At 42.9% G+C, this 20,128-nt stretch overlaps 6 protein-coding genes across 6 annotated transcripts; 5 read left to right on the top strand and 1 right to left on the bottom strand.

Moving 5' to 3' along the window:
- Window positions 1-19: 19 nt before the first annotated feature.
- BDB00DRAFT_759915 (uncharacterized protein) lies at window positions 20-414 on the top strand (the record flags this gene model as incomplete). The annotated part of the gene is made up of 2 exons (XM_053119171.1): window positions 20-142; window positions 313-414. Coding segments are annotated over 2 exons (225 nt in total), but the record flags the coding sequence as incomplete, so codon positions are not given.
- Window positions 415-561: 147 nt separating this feature from the next.
- Window positions 562-1,005, top strand: BDB00DRAFT_813262 (uncharacterized protein). Its single transcript, XM_053122747.1, has 2 exons — window positions 562-720; window positions 789-1,005. Exons 1-2 carry the CDS (start codon window positions 594-596, stop codon window positions 863-865), a joined length of 204 nt encoding a protein of 67 aa, XP_052981991.1. The 5' UTR covers window positions 562-593; the 3' UTR covers window positions 866-1,005.
- On the bottom strand, window positions 1,006-2,615 carry BDB00DRAFT_813257 (uncharacterized protein). The gene is made up of 6 exons (XM_053122746.1): window positions 2,527-2,615; window positions 2,064-2,453; window positions 1,825-1,963; window positions 1,644-1,711; window positions 1,512-1,572; window positions 1,006-1,437 (listed from the first exon to the last, which is right to left on the bottom strand). Exons 1-6 carry the CDS (start codon window positions 2,545-2,547, stop codon window positions 1,220-1,222), a joined length of 897 nt encoding a protein of 298 aa, XP_052981990.1. The 5' UTR covers window positions 2,548-2,615; the 3' UTR covers window positions 1,006-1,219.
- On the top strand, window positions 2,616-4,293 carry BDB00DRAFT_813252 (tyrosine phosphatase family-domain-containing protein). Its single transcript, XM_053122745.1, has 7 exons — window positions 2,616-3,038; window positions 3,120-3,213; window positions 3,329-3,344; window positions 3,414-3,455; window positions 3,529-3,572; window positions 3,671-3,863; window positions 3,951-4,293. The coding sequence occupies exons 1-7, from the start codon at window positions 2,737-2,739 to the stop codon at window positions 3,965-3,967; spliced, it is 708 nt and encodes a 235-aa protein (XP_052981989.1). The 5' UTR covers window positions 2,616-2,736; the 3' UTR covers window positions 3,968-4,293.
- Window positions 4,294-11,726: 7,433 nt separating this feature from the next.
- BDB00DRAFT_813213 (PRMT5 arginine-N-methyltransferase-domain-containing protein) lies at window positions 11,727-14,854 on the top strand. The gene is made up of 11 exons (XM_053122744.1): window positions 11,727-12,225; window positions 12,317-12,402; window positions 12,484-12,618; window positions 12,697-12,793; window positions 12,871-13,040; window positions 13,114-13,359; window positions 13,441-13,493; window positions 13,582-13,704; window positions 13,775-13,859; window positions 13,922-14,012; window positions 14,076-14,854. The coding sequence occupies exons 1-11, from the start codon at window positions 12,000-12,002 to the stop codon at window positions 14,639-14,641; spliced, it is 1,878 nt and encodes a 625-aa protein (XP_052981988.1). The 5' UTR covers window positions 11,727-11,999; the 3' UTR covers window positions 14,642-14,854.
- BDB00DRAFT_213054 (uncharacterized protein) lies at window positions 14,848-19,779 on the top strand. Its single transcript, XM_053116483.1, has 6 exons — window positions 14,848-14,983; window positions 15,082-16,664; window positions 16,732-16,880; window positions 16,967-17,042; window positions 17,108-18,813; window positions 18,881-19,779. Exons 2-6 carry the CDS (start codon window positions 15,195-15,197, stop codon window positions 19,566-19,568), a joined length of 4,089 nt encoding a protein of 1,362 aa, XP_052981987.1. The 5' UTR covers window positions 14,848-14,983; window positions 15,082-15,194; the 3' UTR covers window positions 19,569-19,779.
- The last annotated feature ends 349 nt before the right edge of the window (window positions 19,780-20,128 follow it).

Genomic DNA, 20,128 nt, shown 5'->3' with positions numbered 1-20,128 from the left:
CGAAATAGCGTCGAATGGGCATTTTTTGGGACAAATACCGCAACCAATACACAGTGTCTCGGAAATGAACGCGATCTTTGACGTGGGCTCGACTTCGATACAGAATTTACCTACAATATCCAATCACTCGTTAATCTGCGACGTGCTTTTTGCGTGGCAATAACACCACCACCCCCTGTTTTTTTTAATCCAGCAAACCCCATAGATACGTACCCATGCGGTTCACGGGACACGACTTTTTACTGTACAACGAAAATAAAAAAGAACGCAACAATCGGGTTAGATCCAGCGAATCGAGCCACTGAGTAACAGTCTTACCATTCTTGCCGACATTTCTTGGGTTTGCACTTGTCGGCATTGATAATGGCAATACGAGTCAATTTGTCGCTCATCGTTAATGGCGAATCAGGTTGAGTGGGGAGTTGGCGTGAAGAGAGTAAAGAGTTGGTATTGACTGGATAAAACAAACGAACAAAAAATTTTTATGTCCCGCAGCGTCCACCTGGCGGTGTCACGTCAAAAAAGGTTCACTGCAGACATGAGTGGGAGTGGCACTTTAAACCTTTTTTGTTCTCTCCAACAATAACAAAAGAATGGTCTTCCAAAGAATTGTCAATTACTGGGTCTCCACCTTCATTACTGAAAAACTTCTTTCAAGCCCAACATTCCATCGCATGGCTGCTACTACCCACAAGCATGTTTCCGGTGTAACTAACAAGGGTAAGTTGTCAACAAAGGTTCCTGCCCCAGCTTTAATTCATTACTAACTAAAATGATTGTTATGCTAGGTTCCCAAGTGAGCAATGATTTTGTAAAGGCATTCAAGGAAAATCTTGAAAAAGAATCCAAAAACTACCGCAAGTAGTTTTCCTTTCTTTTCATCCTGCTATATTCCCCTTTCCATTCACAAAACCTTCGTACATGTACAAAAGTACCTTCTCTTTACCGTTAACAAGCTATACATATACATATAATTTTTAAACTATTTTTTGCAGAAAAACTGTGACAATGTGAATATTATTACTTCAATAAACAAGTACCAGAAACAAGTGGAGGAGTGCATGTAGGATGATGGGATCGTGAGAGGAATATAACAAGGGAGTGGGAAGACAAGTGATATGCGAGTTGAAATAGATGGGGATGTTTGTTATAGTGAGTAAAGAAGTAGACGGATAGAAAAGGTGGAGGAGGAAGGAAGGGTAGGTAGGAAGAGATGAATCTAGACGATATTTTCAGGTGATGGTTCTTGGGCAATGATACCCTCCATCTTTCGTGCCCGTATGTAATCACCAATCGCTCGGATGATGATAAACCATCCTAGCAACATGAGGATGTACGCAATGATATCGGCGTTTGTACTATCTTGATCGCTATTGTTTGTGTCGCTGTTGCCGTCGCCACCGTCGTCCGCTAACTCAAAGTCGTCCAAGGATCCTCCTGTATATAGAATAAGGGTTTGAGCTATCACATAATATAGATGGTAGTAAAATGAGCCTCAACAGTAAACTTACGACTTCGAATATAAAAGCCATATTGAACAAAAGTAATTCCAAGACCTGCTCGCGATCCTTGCTGTAAAAGTAGCAAACAAAAACAAAGTCAGTATCATTAACTGGTAGTTTAAACTTAGTAGTAATGGCTACCTTTGCTGCATGCGATGTATGGAGTAAATAAGTCAACATGAAACCGACAAACTGAAAGCTTGCAGAAACTACAAACAAGGTCATATACCCATTTAGTACAGGAGACTCTCACCAACATCATCGCTCTTTCACACACATACACCAAGGCGTCGATAAATTAGCCTTTCCTCTTCCTGCTTACCTAGAAGGTTCCATGCAAAGTTGAACAAATTACCGACGGGCATGCTTTCCACTAAAATGATGTCACCCATGCCAGGCGGTGCAATGATTGTCGTTTGCCAGTATGGAGGTGTGGCGTCTGCTGCGGCGTCCTCATATGCCTAATTAATCGAGAATTTAGACGAATAGGATGGCGGATGAGTAACGTAAAATAATAACAGAAGTCCATTTGAGTATGATAATTGTTACGTCGATACGTACCGGTGGTGTCTCATCTAGCTTGTTTCCTTCTCTGTCCGGTTTTGCAGACATGTTGGAAAATACGCCATCGTTCGTAACAGGCAATATTGCCGGCCTTGAGCTACTATGTGCGGAGGTATTTACACTACTGCTCGACGGGTAACTTCCAACGTGTGGTTGTGGTGCGTTTAACAGCCGTTGAGATTCTGTATGGTTGTCATCGTCGTCATCGTCGTCGTCTAAACTTTCTCCAAACGTTTCCTCTAAATCGTTTCGTTGACGACTGGGTAGTGGAGGTCGAGAATTCGGTCGTTGTTCTGCATCATAGCTGGGTAACTGTTGTTGCTGTTGTGCTTCTGACGTTCGGTTGTCGACGAGATGTGCCTCGAGTGGATCATCGGCAGTTGGCACCTAATCAAAAAAATAACAAAACGATTAGCCTCTCAATTTATAGAATGTCGAAAGAAACGGGTTGAACAATTACTCTTTGATATCGACTCGTCATTACGGGGTTCGTATCAGTAATAAAGCTTGGCAAAAAGAAAAGGTGGAAGAATGAAACCTTGAGAGCACCATTGAATATGGTAACACATTGAGTTTGAAACACCGCTGGGTTAATCGAGTCTTTGGGTCGCATGCGTGCCAGCAGAAATTATTTCTTGACAGAAACGCAAAAAAAAACGATTCGTTACGTATGAATGAGAAGCAAATAGAAAACGATGGCTCTACAACGACAACAGTGACGACAGTAACTACAGTGACTCAGCAACAGCAGCAGCAGCAGCAAACATGGTTAACTTTGCCACCCGCACCCACAATACAATCTTTGGGGCTTTCTAACTGGCCATTCACCAGGCAGGATGACCAAGAGCTATTCCAAGAAGCATTGATTCCACCAGACAATTTTAACATGGTCTGCGAACACGTTTACCGCAGCTCATTCCCGAAAAAGAAACATTTTCGATTTTTGGAGAAACTCAAGCTAAAGAGCGTTTTGTAAGAAACAATCTTTTTATTATTTTTGAAGAGAAAATCGATCCTTTCTGACCGCAGTATGTCAAAATGTTTTATGTGTAGAACCTTGATCCTTGAAGATTATCCCGAACAGAATATGAAGTTTCTCGAAGAACAAGGAATAAAATTTCTGCAATTTGGTATCGCTGGCAACAAGGTTGGTTTCTAGTTCCTATGGTTGTCCCAACATCCGCGTTAGAGTTAACGGGGTCGTTCTAACCTTATCCTATCCTTCGATTGTTGTGTAATGCGCGTTGCTTATACGTGCTTAGGAACCTTTTGTACAAAGTAAGCCTGCATTCTACTTTAATTTTCATGCACACAGAAAAGCCAATTTTATACCTTGATTGTTTTCAGTTCCGGAGGATAAGATAAGCGCAGCATTAGCAGCCATATTAGGTACGTTCAATTTATATTTTTCGGCTAGGATGTCGAAGAATGAGCAACTAACGGGGTTTTTTTTGATAAACAGACAAGAGGAACCATCCAATGCTTGTTCATTGCAATAAGGGCAAGGTAAATTCGAGTGTGAGCACGAGGTCGAAATTTGAGGATGTATCATGAGAAAGGTCATTCTTATACGCTCCATGTTGCTGCTGCATTTTTTCGCTTAGCATCGAACGGGCTGCTTGATTGGGTGTCTGCGAAAAGTGCAAAATTGGAGCCATACGTCCATTTTTGATGAATATAGACGGTTTTCGCATCCAAAGTCTAGATCCATGGACCAACAGTTTATTGAGCTATACGATGCGAACCAAGTTTGGCCGCTTGTCGATCGGAGGTATCTACCGCGATGGCCCACACTTGGTATGTTTTCTAAAAGAATGATTGAGAGAGCACGACTTTGTTTATATGTGTCATGCGTTGTTTGAGGGCTGATCCTTTTCGTTTCAGCCGACCCACTTTTATAATAGTCGCGTGATGGTCCTGGAGATTTCATACATTCTTTTCTTTTTGTACATAATACCAACTACTGCTATACATTATTATGAATTCTAAATTCAGTGTCTACTTTCATAAAATCCCTATCCAATGTCTAAATACGACTAATCTAGTATCTTTCTTTAAAGATACGTTAAAGCAATTGCTCGTGGTAGTTAAATAAGTATGAGATACATACAACGTGTATGGTGTTTGATTTGAAATATGGTTTACGCCGCTGGTTGTTTCTCCGTATATATTCTGAATAGGACATCTACAACTTTTCGCATACAAGTGATAAATCAGCAGGAAAGAGCCATGTAAGAGTGGATGTACTTGTGCCTCTTCTACCAAGTTCTGTGCCCACTGCAGACTCATCATGGTCCAAAGCAAGTTCCATCAAGTGCTCAAGCTCTCAGTTCCAACAAAAAGAAAAGCAATGATATTATGTTCTAGAAACTGAACATTCTTTTTCTCCATAATTTGTATATATATATCACACCTCTGTTTTTATGCCTGTTCCCTCCTTCAGTGTCATGTAGATCATCATCGACTTATCTTGCATGGACAACATTTACAGTAGTACATAATTATCATCGTCGGAAATATCAAACCATCAATTGTCACAACTGCTAACAGCCTGTACATACATGGAAGAACAGTGTATATGTAGTTTAACAACTTCACTGCCTAATGACCAACAAAGAGTTCTCATCTATATGCTCCATTTGTCCATAAGGAAAACTTTACTTCTACTGAAAGTATTTACTGACTCATATAAGTTTAATAATAGGTATGTTCAAGCCTCAGTTACCCTTGATGAATATCATATAGCAGCGCATTCAATCCATTGTGACGTGCTCATTAACAACCTATCAAGAAGCTTAAGTTATAGATACAGTTAATGTAGATCTCTCTTGCCGATATTACAGTTACATTAATACAAAGAGATGCCACCAACGAAGACTATATGGCATTGTGGATGGTATGGACTATCTCTGCTAAGTACAACAGTACATTAGGAGGAAACCGTGAGGAACTCTGAAGAATACGATTCAAACTTACAATACTGTATGTGGCATGATATGCATGCAGTATGAGCTGCTGCTGCAGGAATCAAAGTTTGTGCTTTTGGTGGCGGTACCGTGCGCATGTCACTCACTTTACGAATTATGAAATAAGCTCCAAAGTGCTTTAAGAGAAAAGGCGGAATGGCTAACTATCATGGCATAGGAAAAGAAGGCTGGTTTAAAATAAAAAGATCTCTTCTCTCCTAGGACGATTAATGTCCTTTTTGAGCGCGCTCTCAAAGACACAATAAGAGAGGCGGTCCATCGACCTTTTCCTACTTGATCTACGAAACAGCAACAGCAGGATGCTATATTCGTGGTACACGGGGTCGTCGGCGTTATATCCTGTGTACGAATGTGAGCTATTCTAAGAACACGGTGCATATTATTACCTGTATCATACATGCCCGTGCTTGCATGTATAATATTTTCCAACAAGTCCCGTTGACATCATAACTTTCAGAGGTGCTGGATGATACCAGATGAGCCAAGCAAGGGGGTGAGGGGTGAGGCGTTAAAAGTGAAAGAAAGTGTGTATCATACGCAAAGCTTTTTTCTTCCAAATGGTCATTCTTGGCACTATTGTCGAAGACGGGCTGCTACATGTATCGTAAGTTGCAGCTCTTGCTATGCAATACGATACCAATGGGCACATCTTGAACCGACAAAGAGCTTGGTCATAAGCTGAGGACCTGTTACGATACTTTAAAGTATAGTTTAGGCCATCGTGCAGTTGACGATGCACAAGGCAAATGACAAGAGCTTCATCTAAATCATACATTGCTTAATCAGCGAGGTATTGTTTTTGTTACCGTGATACCATCCGTTGCTGCTGCTGCTGCTGCTGCTAGCACTATAGACGTAGTGGTAATACTATATGTAATGTAGCAGGACGGATTTTCCACTCTAGCACAGAGTTCTCAGGAAATAAACCTAAAGCACGAAATTTATGATAATGCACATCTTGAATCCATGCACGTTATATACCTGTTTTTTCGCTGCCACACCACACGCACGCTTTCCTATGTAACCTCTTTATAGTAATAAATGCCAGCAGGTTAGTCTTTTTTTTTTCTTTCGTTCCGGCGTATAGCACGCACCATGACAGTGAGTTCACTAGCACCCGAACCATACGGTACTGACATTGTTGTCAAAGTTGTGCAAGCTGTTGTTCCTGTCAAACTGGACGATTAAATGGCTAAACGACACATGTACACAATACTTTTTTCTTTCAACCCAACTTGTATTATAGATGCTGTAGTTAGATGGCGCAGAAAATGTTTCGCGCGTATGAACATTTAGTAAGAGACCCTATCGGGTGCATCATTATGAAATCGCAGCAAGGTAACGTTATCATTGCTCACACGCAGTCTGCATACTCTATAGCATTATGTATTACCAGTGGGATTTCTTAAGACGTGTCATATTTGTCCTGATGATGGTTAAAGATGTGTCGAGCTTACATATGATCAAATTTATAAATTATCAGATGGTAGCGATGATAGCTCAATTTAAGAAGCAAAACAACTAGAAGAATCCAGACAGCAACGATAATACCACTGCAGTAATGGAATCACATATTCATCAGGTGAAAGTTCATTTGGAAGAAGAAGAAATAGGAAAAGTCGAGCAAGATGACTCCGTTCGTAGATGGCTTGTTGGTTTGAAGGCGTCCATTTGCGCCCCTCAAACTTCAGTAAATTCATTAAGCAGTACTATACATAAATCAAAGTATGCAAGCGAGATCTACTCATTATGATTGGCCTTAGCACTGCCGATTCTTTGTTTCCCTTTAATGTTTTCTTAGCACACTGACATAAGAACCACTCAGTAACATCAAACTACAGACGTCATCATCGATCTACGCAAAGGATACAAATTCGAGCAGACCAAAGAGTTTACAACGCGGTCAACATGCATAAGAACTATTTGCACGGTCATTGCGCAAGCTTTATCGCCTTCTTGTCGCCTCTTGGAAGTGACGTTTGGTCCAAGAATCACGCTTTAAAAGAACCAAAATGATACGAAACTCCTGTTGTGATAAGCTACGTGCAGGAAAAGAGAGAGAGAGACGAGCAGCTGAAACAGACTTTCCGAATTTGAAGATCTGGCAGTTATACATGCCTGTTGGCGTATGCTCTGATGTTGCCTCTTAAAAAATAACCCCTTTTCACAAAAAGGGTCGCACCATATCCGCGGTAACAAGCAATTTAGGCGAACACAGAAAGTGAAGAAAAGGAGTGTCAAAGTGTGATAAAGCGCGTTGTGATCGTGTTACTGTTGGCTACGATACAGATTGTTCTCCGCTTTGTTTAGCACAGAGCTGTGGGTGGGCAAAAAAATAAGGAACTTGTCAAGCACATGAAAAAAAGGCAAAGCAAAAAATATAAAGCGGTAAAACGTTTATGAGAAGAGTGCGAAAAGAAAAAGATTGTTTTATTTTGTTTATCATTTTGTTTATTTGTGTTTAATAAAAAATAAAAAGTTCGTTTTAATTATCCCACCACATACCCGAAGGTACGTGTCCACATTCCCACTAGTACATTGCAAAAGATTTCCTATGACCGGACCACTGAATCCGGCCAATCCTCAGACTCCTCTTGACAATCGCCAGCACAAGCAATGACCCGATCATGGCACCAAACAGTGAATCTGTACTACAGATCAAAGCTGTACCAAAACGAACTGAAGAGAAGAGAAAAAAGAAAGGCGAAATTGCTCGCTTTATATAGACATTTTTTCTCGTTCGGGACTTCAAATCCCCGTGAATTCTCATTGGCCCGGATAACGGATTGCGAGTCAACTTGTGGGTTGCCTACTATGACATAACAAAACATACAGCACCAAAGGAAATGAAAGGAATGGTATACCCGATGGTCAAGTAGACTAGCGTGCTTCGGCGGTAGTGGTACGTGTCTCTCACCATGCGGAGCTGTACCCTCCGATGGTATCGGCGCTTGTTTGTGAGTGGGCCGTGCACGGCACCGTGTCAAGCAAAAACAAAGACACGAATGCGAATGAGCACGTAGAATCACGGAAAAAGCGCTTCTCTGCGAGAAATAAAATGGCAATATAAGAATGACTGACAAAGTAAACAACTTAACAGATTCCCCGGCATCAGTTGTTCCTGATGCAGCATTAGTAAACATCAAGAACACGATCCTCCCAGCAGCCAGTTTCCATTCCTTCACCCATCAAGGCAACAACATGTGTATATAGCGTAGCCCACAGACTATTCCATTTTATTAGTATCTTTTGATTGTATCTGTGGTGCATAATGTTGTGCGTGTGCGGGCATAGATACAACACACACTTGACCCCAACGCTGCACTAAATGAAAAAGACCCGTTGCCTTTTATCTTAAACTGTGCTCGTCAACCATTTTCGCCATCCGCCAAGAACAGTTCTTTGAACTACGCCGTGTCACCTCTTCCCTCCGTCTCGAATTTATACTGCTGCTGGTGAGGAGGTGCCCACCCTCCATCTCAGTTTATGCTGCTGCTGCGAAAATTCCATCCTCATCCCAAGTATGTGCTGCTGCAGACAAGTTGGCCCGCTCATGATGAGTATACGCTGCCGCTAGTGAAATCGACTCATCCTTCATTGTTTTTCATTGCTGCCGATAAAGTAAATCAGTTCGTTTGATTTTGTGCGGTTCTACGTACTCTTGAGCAGCGTTCAAGATCCATGGGGACGATCAGTAGAATAACACTACAAACGATGACTTCCTCCAGCTTTGACACTTTTGCGCGTGATTCGTTGCTCCCTTTATTACCTTGTTCACTCGCCATCCCTTTGTGCATTTCGAGTGCAAAGTCAATTGGCCAAATCGTTGCGTCACAATGCGCTTTCACTCTACATAGTTTTCGTTTCAGGGGAAAGCTGTTGGAACGTTCAAGGTTTGACACACGCGTAACTTCGTCACTATCCACAAAAGAAAGATCTGTGTTGCGCTCTTCCTGATTTCCTCATTCCTAGACTACCTTTGCTTCCTGCTGAATTACATCCTTTATGCTTGTCGTTAGTGTGGGTTTGTGCGTACGTGATCGGAGCCTTCGTTATGTGATAATATAAAAAAAGAGAGACGTAGCGAATTTTCCCCTATTGTTACCTACTATTTTCACAGCAAAATACACATTATTATGCCTCTGATTGTCTCTTTGCAGACTGCTTGTCGTTTCCGAATTAATGATGTTATTATAAAAGCCCGAGAGAAAAATCCTGCTCTTTTGCAGTTGCTTTTTATACAAGTTAAGAGCACCGTTTACTGTGTATTACGTCCCACTTACCTTAACATATAGCCCTTTTTGGTATAAATTACGATCCGCTTAATATTTTATTATGTCTTGTCTTTAGATGCCACAGAAAAGTGTGCTGGGGACGAGCAGCTTCTTCGCTACAAGACTTCTCTCAGCAGTAATTCTATTCACGACTGGTGTGTTGACTGGTGGCAAGGTGGCATATCAATTAAAGTTGGCAGGGATAGTAATAAGTGTTTGCTCTTGGACTACATGCGTCTGTATGTAGGGCTTGCCGTAAAATGGACGCTCCAAGGTTACGTTTTCGGTTTGAGCCACTGATCCGGCCAGCGTACAGGAATGTTCACCAAGCTCATGTCACCTTTACCAATAGGTCAAGAAGGACTTAGTCTCTGGATTGCTTTCAAAGGCACTGTATACCGTGAGCGACGACTGATAATGAGCGTCGAAATGACTATCTGTACCCCCCAATAGGGATCGTCGCTTGACAGAAATACTTTTCAATGGAAGTTTTCCCAACAATGGATTATGATATTTGGGGAATCGTTTGGTCATATAACTGTGTGGACAGTAACATATCATCAAATACATAATCTAAGGAACAAGATGGGCGGTGGAAATAAATAAATCACAACGTGATCTGCCGACGTTGGTCAACATTTTAAACTTGCGTTGAATCGATTTTAGATATAATGAGGATAATCATGAAATCTCTCCAACAACCATTGGAAAAGAAACGTCATATATTTGGGCAAGAAAACCATGGCAACTATCATCTACATTTTTAAATGCGGTGCTTCCCGTCTTTGCACCATCATCTCATCGATCATACACGCCGCTCAATGTTGTTACTGTACGTGGAAGTTCAATTTCATCCTGTACGTGGCTGGACACGCTGATAATTACGCCTTGCGGTATCAATCAGCGCTCAAGCAAGGCGTGCCCTTTCCCCATAATGTTATCGAACAATTGATGAAACACGTTGTAGCCGAACAAATTGCAGAGTAGATAGTCTGAAAGAGAGACAGCAAGGGTGAGTGTTTTTTCAGCATTGATTCCGGGGAAAAAAATTAGCTGTAAAAGATAACGAACAACAACAGCGCAAAGCATGTGTTATTTCCTTTGCTTAATATAAAAGAAGTAAAATTTATGCATTAATTTGGGTTACAAGAGTCTTTCTACCAAGTGATATAAAAGAATCTAGAGATGATTAGTCTAATGTAAGCGAACAGTAACGCAGCAAAAGTACTCTGACAGAGCTGTACATACTGCATAGATAGCGTTCTGCTACGTACTAAATAGTACTTTTTTTCTTTCCCTGCGCATGGGTATCTTTTAAAAGAGATTTGGCAGGAGTAGCGCGGGCTAAACACAGGTGATTGATGTGCATCTTCGGGGCTTGTAGCAGCACATTTGGAGACACAAGCATTGAATCATATCAGACAACAATAGTATTACCGTGCTTGCACAGAACAATCTGTCACTGACTAGATTTGTGCGTAGTAATATTTGGTAATCATAATGCTTCAGAAAGGCTGAAAATGGCTGTATGATGACTATTCGCTACGATTCAAAAAGAGTACAATGACAATACAAGTGTCATGATTTGGTACATTCACTCTAATAAATCGATCTCAAATTCTGCTTATAATAAAACATATGATAGGATATACACGTTATACAGTAAATCACCATAAATGTATACACCCTCGATAATCGCAGCCCTCACTGATTACAACGATTTCCGATACAATTGCTATAGGTGCTTGGTAAAAAGCTTATTAATTCATTATCCGTCAATTACCACCATTTTTGGCTGCAATTAACGGCGACCTAGTGTATAGAATACGATGGTACTGACAATTTTTATAATTAATACATTTAGTTTATGTGGAAAGAATAAGAAAAAGAGAAGTACAGTAACAAAATCAATGAAATAACCAATCCTCTTCCCTTTCCTTCAATTAAGAAGCCAGGATCGTCATTTCAACGAAGGCGATGATCTCCTTTGGAGACACCTTTCAATTTTCCATAAATAGATTGGGATAGTTGGATTTGGTTACATTGGAAGATGTATTCTTTGTCAAGTAGCCCCTGCGCGGAACACTACTAACACCATATCATATGAACATCTTATGTAAAATTTGTACTTCGTTTTCACATTTATCTTCTTATGATGAAGAAAAATTCAGTGCTGCTTTGCCTTAAGACGCACTGCTTGATCCTATTTCCTTGTATCGCTGTTTTCTTTCTCCACACAAGAACCTCTTCTCAGTTTGTGCTTCTTCTACTACCGTCCTTGTTAACTTGTTGCTATTAATGATCATGTCGCGGAAAAGTGGATTAAGTCGAAGAAACAAGTGCAATGGTAATAACCGTAATGTATACATATTTTTACTTTACAGACACAATGCGTGCATGCTTTCTTGTACGCATACGTGCTCGCTTGTTTATTGTGGTTGATACGAACGAATTCACACAGACACAAACAAGCTATTATACATATATATATATATATCTGTTACTATCCTATCTTGAAGTATATTAACATCTAGTTCCAGCCAATAAAGCGAGTGTCATGGGCAAGGGATGCTCCAATTGTCGCTCTGCAAAAAGTGAAAAGCGGGAATGGCCGGATTTGGAAAGCGACAACTCGGTTTTTTTTTTCGTCTGTTTGATCAAACTCGTTACAGATGGGTGATCAAGAGGCAACGCGTGCATGTGCGATCGGTCTACTCACTGCCGACCACTACGACAATGTCGAGTCATTCATTGAAGAAGCCATTGATTCTGGTCACGATTTCGTTGCAACACCTATCGTGCATCCGCGTTATAGCCGTGTTTTGAAAACAAAGGATAACGACAGTTGGAGAAACGTTCCAGTCTACGAACGTGACGATCTAGTTGTTCGCAAGCCAAGTAAGTTGGTTGTATGAGAATATCTCTAGAATGAGAACGTGGAAGCTGATTACTGTTGAATAAATTTGGTGTAAATAATGAAAAATCACAGGTTGGTCGGATGCTATTGTCGGCACCTTGTCAAATTGGCTAGAGCTGGACTCTTCCGATGCAAATACACGCATCAATTCCGAGCTGGTAAGCGTTATGATAAATAGAAATAAAATGCAATGCGTGCTATCAGCTATACTGATAATCAACCGAATATGATGTATATAGGCACTGAAGCAGGAGTTAGCTTGGGCCTGTCATCTCGGGTTGTTTGCTGTCATGACACCTGCTTTGTCAGAAACCAGCTTATCCAACCTGGCGCGCGTGGTCAACCACAACGTGGGTTCAATGTCTGTAACCCAGGTAAGAACTCTAAATCTATCTATGCTACTCATCACGGATCAGTTCTCCAAGACGGATAAAAACAAATCATGGATTTAGATGTGGGTGCGTGTCCTGTTAGATGGAAGCAACAAAGCATGGAAACAGTGGAACAAGTTCCATGCTCTGGCTGAACACAATCCCAAAATTTATGCTGGTAAGTGATGTCGTGCTGTCTGAAATTACTGCTGTTACTCCAGAAGAGAATGGGTTAATAATAGGGAGTTTGTTTAGCACTTCAATTGCCCAAAGAACTTCCTGAGGATGGTTTGCTTTTGGATACATGGTTTGCCGAGCCAATCAAGACGGTAATTGTTCCAGCCGACGTATTCATCAGCAATAACAAGGGCTACCCTGTACTTCCGAAGCCACATCAAGCGTTTTTAAAGAAACTGATGCACCGCGTAAGTAATCAAGGTTGGAAAGATCAAGAAGCAAGTGGGAAACAGAGAGGAGTAACAACTGGCTTGCTATTAGATGCAACCACAGGTTATCGTCACGTTACCAGAGACAAAGCTACATGCATCTGCTACACCGTCATCCTACCAAGAATACATCCAATACCTTAATCGAAATCTGCCAGAGCTCAACGATGTCGAACGCTTTGCTGCAGGCTATCATGATTACTTGCAGGCACCCTTGCAGCCGCTGATGGATAATTTGGATAATTCAATGTATGAAACTTTTGAACGAGATCCAATCAAGTATCAACAATATGAAAAGGTACATCGCAAGGCGGTAGCAAATCCTATTCACAACAAGGAAAAGGAGTAACTGATTTCCCATGACCATGTACAAAAATAGGCAGTCTATCACGCGCTGTTGGATAGGGTTGAGCACGGTTCAGATTATGTTTCGTAAGTGCTCGTTACACACACACACACACACACTGGAATGTGCAAGCAGATTATCAATGTTAACAGCCACGTCAACAAACATTACTAGCACGATTATGGTGGTGGGCGCTGGACGCGGCCCCTTGGTGAATTGTTGTTTGCGCGCAGCCGAAAAAGCAGAACGCAAAGTACACCTCTATGCACTGGAGAAGAACCCCAACGCCTTTGTCACGTTCGTGTTCATTCATAGCATCTTTTTTTAGCTTATGCTTTCGCGCGACTGACAAAGAGTGTATTATTAGATTACAAAACGCCAAGGCAGACGTATGGCACGACAAGGTGACCCTGGTATTTGCCGATATGCGAAAATGGAAGCCAAAGACAAAGGTAAGCAGGAGCTATAAGAAAGAATGGAACTGCAGGATGGATTACTAATGCGACAAATACAGTGCGATATCCTCGTCAGCGAGCTCTTGGGCTCATTTGGAGACAATGAATTATCACCCGAGTGTCTGGATGGCGCACAAAAGTTCCTGAAGGGTAAATTTGCTCTTGGGTGTTTTGGAGCTAAAAAGAAACTAATTAATTTTTCTTCATTTTTAGAGGATGGCATATCGATTCCCGCCTCATACACTGCCTATGTAACGCCATTATCATCATCGAAACTGTACAACGAAGTGGCTGCCTACAAGGACTTGGTCCATTTTGAAACGCCCTATGTGGTCATGTTTCAGCAAGTGTGCGAACTGGCTCCATCCAAGCCGGTGTGGACATTTGAGCATCCAAACAAAGCAATTGACGATGACCCTCAAAACAACCTGCACAACACCCGGTACAGCCAAGCCAAGTTCCAATTAGCCGACCAGGACATGATTATGCACGGCGTTGCGGGCTACTTTGAGTCGGTGCTGTACAAGGACGTCATGATCTCGATACATCCTGACACGCACTCGCCTGACATGTTTAGCTGGTTCCCTATCTTTTTCCCACTGCGCACGCCTGTACAAGTTCCTCGAGGTTCCACGGTGACACTAGACTTTTGGCGTGCGACAGACGCCAAGAAGGTGTGGTATGAGTGGAGTGCCGACGTGGTGTCTGCCGACGGAAGCGATGTTGCGATAAGTCCAATCCACAACAGCGGCGGTCGATCGTACTGGGTTGGCTTATAGTCTGCTATGCAGAATCCACCCGTATCGAATGCATGTGTAGCCATATGTGGCAGTGTAAAGTAGTGTAGAGCAGTGTTTTTTCTTCTGTAAAAAATGTATATCCGCTTCGGCAGAATTTACGTCCGCAAACGCCGCAAAAGAAAAAGGATCTACGGATGAGCCGGGCCGAATATATGCTGTGATTTTTGGAGGGGTTTAGTTTTCAATTCGAGAGCTTCTTTTCCTCGCATACCCTCTTTTTTTTTGTTTGTTACTATCGCTACCTTGTTGCCTTGGAGAAGTCTAATTGTTTTCCAACCCCACGGAGAGCTTCGTCCCGAAAAATATCTGTGTAAGAAAAGTGTAAGTTGAAGGGGCTGTTCTTTCGGGAATGAGTGAAGGAGTTTTGTACTCCAAGACAACAAACTAAAGCGAAAAAATTCTAATTATTGTCGCAGTAGCCTGTCGAAGCCAGCAAAAAAAAAAAGAAATAACCCCATACACATTCACGTTCTTTCTCCAGGGGGTGTTTTCCTCTTTCTTTTTCTCTTGCACAACTCTCTTTAACCTCCCAATGGTTAATAAACGGTTACGGCTCAAGCGGGCATTCCACAAAAAGAAAGATGCAGACGACACCGATGAAAATGCGTTACAACGAACTGCCTCGACGTCGTCGTACATGCAACAACGTCGGAATATCTACGTCAACATGGACTTGCCGTCGACCGAATTCGACGAGAAGGGGAAACGCATCCATTCACACTATGTCAGCAATCGAATCCGTACCGCCAAATACACACCATTAACATTTGTGCCCAAAAACTTGTTTGAACAATTCCGTAATGTTGCCAATTTATACTTCTTGCTGCTTGTCGTATTGCAGTGTATACCTGTTTTTGGCGTCGTCGAGCCTGCAGTGTCAGCATTGCCGCTTATGGCTATTCTGCTTATTACGGGTATCAAGGATGGCATTGAAGACTGGAAGCGCAACCAGAGCGATGCGCGCGTCAACAACACCATAGTAACAAAACTGGCGCATTGGAATAATGTCAATATTGAGGATAACACAGGCAATCGATGGCATTGGCTCTATGTCTGCATTGGATTCCTTTGCATGCTTGGCGGGGTGGAGAACAAGTACGCACACACATATCGCATGGCGATCACGACGAAGAAGCCGGCTGCTAAACCTATCAAGCACCGCAAAGCGCCATCCCGACGATCATTGACAGGCGAGTCCTCAACCGCCAGCACCAGTCAACAGCAGCACCAATTGTCCAACAACACAAAGCAGAACGGCTCGAAAAAATTTATGAATACAGTACGGCAACGGTCAGACACGTTCCGTTCAGAACTCAGCAACATGTTCAAGGTCCAGCCTCGGCGACCCTACCGACCCGGATCCATCCCTCATTCTGTCCTGTACCGTACTGCCACTGGTGACACGGCCAGCACTCGCCGCGCCTCCTCGGTCAATCCCGCCGGGCTCCCATGCGCCGAACGTGCACCCGGCGACGCACCGGCCCCCAAGTGCAAAGTTTTTTGGCAAGAAGTACGATGGCAGGATGTGATGGTGGGCGATTATGTCATGCTGCACAACAATGACGATGTGCCCGCCGATATGGTGATTTTGTCCACATCAGAAACCGACAACCTGTGTTATATCGAGACCCAGAATTTGGATGGCGAGACCAATTTGAAGGCTCGCCAGGGGTTGGCCGCAACGGGTGATCTCAAGACCGTCCATGATTGCGAACGTGCCCGGTTCTACATCGAGAGTGAGCCACCGCATGCCAATTTATACCAATACAGCGGTGCGCTGCGCTGGGACATTGACCAGCCCGAGGATAACGAAACTACCGTGTCGCATCAAAAGACCGAAGCAGTGACCTACAACAACATTTTGCTGCGTGGTTGTGTTCTCAGAAACACCGACTGGCTGATTGGCGTTGTTGTGTTCACTGGTGACGATACCAAGATTATGCTCAACCAGGGCAAAACGCCGTCCAAGCGTAGCAAGATTCAAAAGGAAACCAATCCTCATGTAAGATCTGCTTCGTTGACATGATACGCAAATTGCAGTGTGTTAACGTTGTTCAAAATACGTGTAGGTTATTGCTAATTTCGTCGTGCTAGCAATCATCTGTATTGTCAGTTCGGTTCTGGACAGTGTACAATTCCACGATAGCGGGTCAGCGCCATTTTTCGACTTTAACATACGAGGAGATAACGCTTCGTATGATGGTTTCATGACATTTTGGTAAGTGTCATAAGTAACGCATGGTCACTCTTGGTTTGGGCGTTTCCGTTAATTAGTCCATTAATTATTTCTTTCGCTCTGTACAGGGTGACCTTGATTTTGTACCAGAACATTGTGCCGATCTCTTTGTATATTTCCGTCGAAATCGTCAAAACATTTGTAGTAAGTTTTATCTTGGCATGTTTGTTTATCACGCGTGTTGTAAATTAAATACGGTCCGATCATAGGCATACTTCATTTATGCAGACATTGACATGTACCACGAAAAAACGGACACCCCTTGCATTCCCAAAACATGGAACATTTCAGACGATCTTGGCCAGATTGAGTACATTTTTTCTGACAAGACTGGCACGCTCACGCAGAACGTAATGGAGTTCCGGAAGTGCACCATCGATGGAGTGTCTTATGGTCAAGGTGTAACCGAAGCTGCTTTGGGTGCCCAAAAGCGTCTACAAGGTACTGGTGAAAAGGACTTTGCCGGAGGCTTGGATGACAGTGAGTCTGGTGTAAGCATGTCCCAGGACGATGAAGATCAAATGGGACATGTTAAAAAGCAAATGTACGAAAAGCAGCAAGCTCTCTTTGAGAATACACACGTCGGTTCGCATCCAACATTCGGTGACTTGCAGTTCTTTGACGACTTGAAAAACCAAGGGTCGTCTCATGCCATGGCTATGATCCATTTCATGACCGCGTTGGCCTTGTGCCACACAGTAATTGCCGAACGTCCTGACGACGAAAATCCAGAAGCAATCGAGTACAGAGCGACATCACCTGACGAAGCTGCTTTGGTCGCCACCGCACGCGACCTTGGCTTTGTCTACCTCGGCCGAGATGCTAACACGCTTAATGTTGAAGTCATGGGCGAGCTCCAGCAGTTTGAATTGTTGAATACTTTGGAATTCAATTCTACCCGCAAGCGCATGAGCGTTATCGTCAAGCCCCTAGATAGCGACCGTATTTTGATGCTATGCAAAGGTGCCGACTCTGTGATTTTCGAGCGTCTGTGCACGGATTTTGGTGACCAGACTGAACTCGAAAAGAGCCAAAAGCAATTGCAGGAGTCAACCACTCGAGATCTCGAACAGTTTGCCAACGAAGGTCTGCGTACGCTATGTCTTTCTTATCGGTTCATCTCGCCTGAAGAGTACAAGGTGTGGAACAAGACTTACCAGGAGGCATGCTCAAGTATCTACAACCGTGAAGAAAAGGTCGACGAGGTTTGTGAGGAGATCGAAACGGATATGCTGCTGATGGGTGGTACGGCTATTGAGGACAAACTCCAAGAGGGCGTTCCAGAGACCATTGCTGAATTGGCTCAGTCTGGTATTCGACTATGGGTGCTGACTGGCGACAAGACCGAAACAGCCATCAACATTGGCTTCGCTTGTAACCTGATCACAAACGACATGCGCATGATTATTCTCAAGGCCGATGACCGTGAGTCGACCAGTAAACAGCTCAATGATGCACTTCACCAGGTGAACAGTTCTCAAGGTCAAAAAATTGCCCTCGTTATTGATGGGACAACGCTGAAGTACGCCTTGGAGCCGGCAACCCGTGAGACTATTCTTAGAATCGGTATGAAGTGCGCCAGCGTCGTTTGCTGCCGTGTCAGTCCCAAGCAAAAGGCTCAAGTCGTAACTTTGGTCAAGAAGGGATTAAAGGTCATGACTCTGGCTATTGGTGACGGCGCCAATGATGTGTCCATGATTCAAGAAGCCAACGTCGGTATTGGCATTTCCGGTGTGGAAGGTCGTCAGGCTGTAATGGCATCAGACTACGCTATTGCCCAGTTCCGATATCTGCGCAAGCTGCTTCTTGTTCACGGTCGATGGTCTTATATACGGACAGCGGAAACGGTTATGGGTTTCTTCTATAAGAACATTGTGTGGACGTTCGTCTTGTTCTGGTACCAGATTTTCTGCCAGTAAGTAAACCGCTCTTAAACATACTTGTAGGAATACGAACTAAGCATAAAAACCTTTTGATTTTAGGTGGACCGGATCTATGATTTTTGACTACTCACTCGTCACTCTGTACAACTTGATTTTCACCTCTCTACCTATTATCTTTATGGGCATCTGGGATCAGGACTTGGATGCCGGGACATCTCTCCGCTATCCAGAACTTTACCGCATGGGTCTTCGTAACGACAAGTTTAAAATGTGGCTCTTCTGGGCCACCGTTGCCGACTCTATCTTCCAGTCAGCTGTCTGCTTTTTCTTCCCGTACATGCTCTTGGTCGCTGGCAATCCGGATAAGTCAGGCTATAGCGTCTCAAATGGTGTTTATGAGATCGGCACAGTCATGTCAAGCATTGCAGTTATTGTCGCCAACTTGTTTGTCGGTCTTGCACTCTACAGCTACACGTGGATCCAGGTGGGTATCATTGCACTCTCGATCTTGGTGTACTATGCCTTTGTCGGTATCTATGCGCAATTCAACACGTTTATTTTCGCTGGCCACGACCGTCTCTTCGCAGTCGGTTACTACTGGCTCGTATTGATCCTGACCGTCTTTGCAAGCTTCTTGCCTCGTGTCACCGTGCATTACTTCTTGCGAATATATTTCCCGTACGATAATGATATCGTGCGTGAAATCGAGCTGGTGCAGCACAAGGGTCGCCGTGAATCGCTTACTGGCAGAGAGACTGGCGTCAGCACGAAGACTACAGACAATTAATTCTACGTTTCATATCTCTCCCTGTCCTCCATCTTTCCTCTCCTCTGTATTTTTTCCTGTACTGCGTTTTTGGACACTTTTGTATTTTTATTATTGCTTTTTAGTCTTCTATACTCTTTCATTTTACATTTTTATTATACGCACGCTTTCACTCTCGTAACGGCCCCCTTTATACTTCAAAACTGTACTACGTCTCTTTAACTGTAATAATTGTATATATAATAATTTTTCGTAGTATTTTACTAGAATAACTTTACATCGTTAATAGTAGAGAGGCAGTTGATCTTTGCCATCAAGAAGTAGAATATAAAGGGTATCATATTGTGTTGTATGCCCAGTTACTTCATCAGTTGAGCGTAGTGAACTTTCAAAGCTGTAACCGACTGGGCCTTCGCAAACGAGACCATCGGTTCGTTAGCTCGTTAATCCATATATATGTTGCTTCCTTTATCTTCTTCCATTGCTATGCCATTCCCGCTCTTTTTTTTGGATGGATAGGAAGTTGTACGTTGAAGATATATGATGCGCATAATAAAACTGTTTGTAAAATATGCCAGCTT

This window comes from Zychaea mexicana (genome assembly GCF_025766255.1).
Source record: "Zychaea mexicana strain RSA 1403 chromosome Unknown BDB00scaffold_19, whole genome shotgun sequence".
NCBI lineage: Eukaryota > Fungi > Mucoromycota > Mucoromycetes > Mucorales > Lichtheimiaceae > Zychaea > Zychaea mexicana.
Note: the sequence above shows the minus strand (reverse complement) of the source record. Positions and strands in the feature narration are given on the sequence as shown.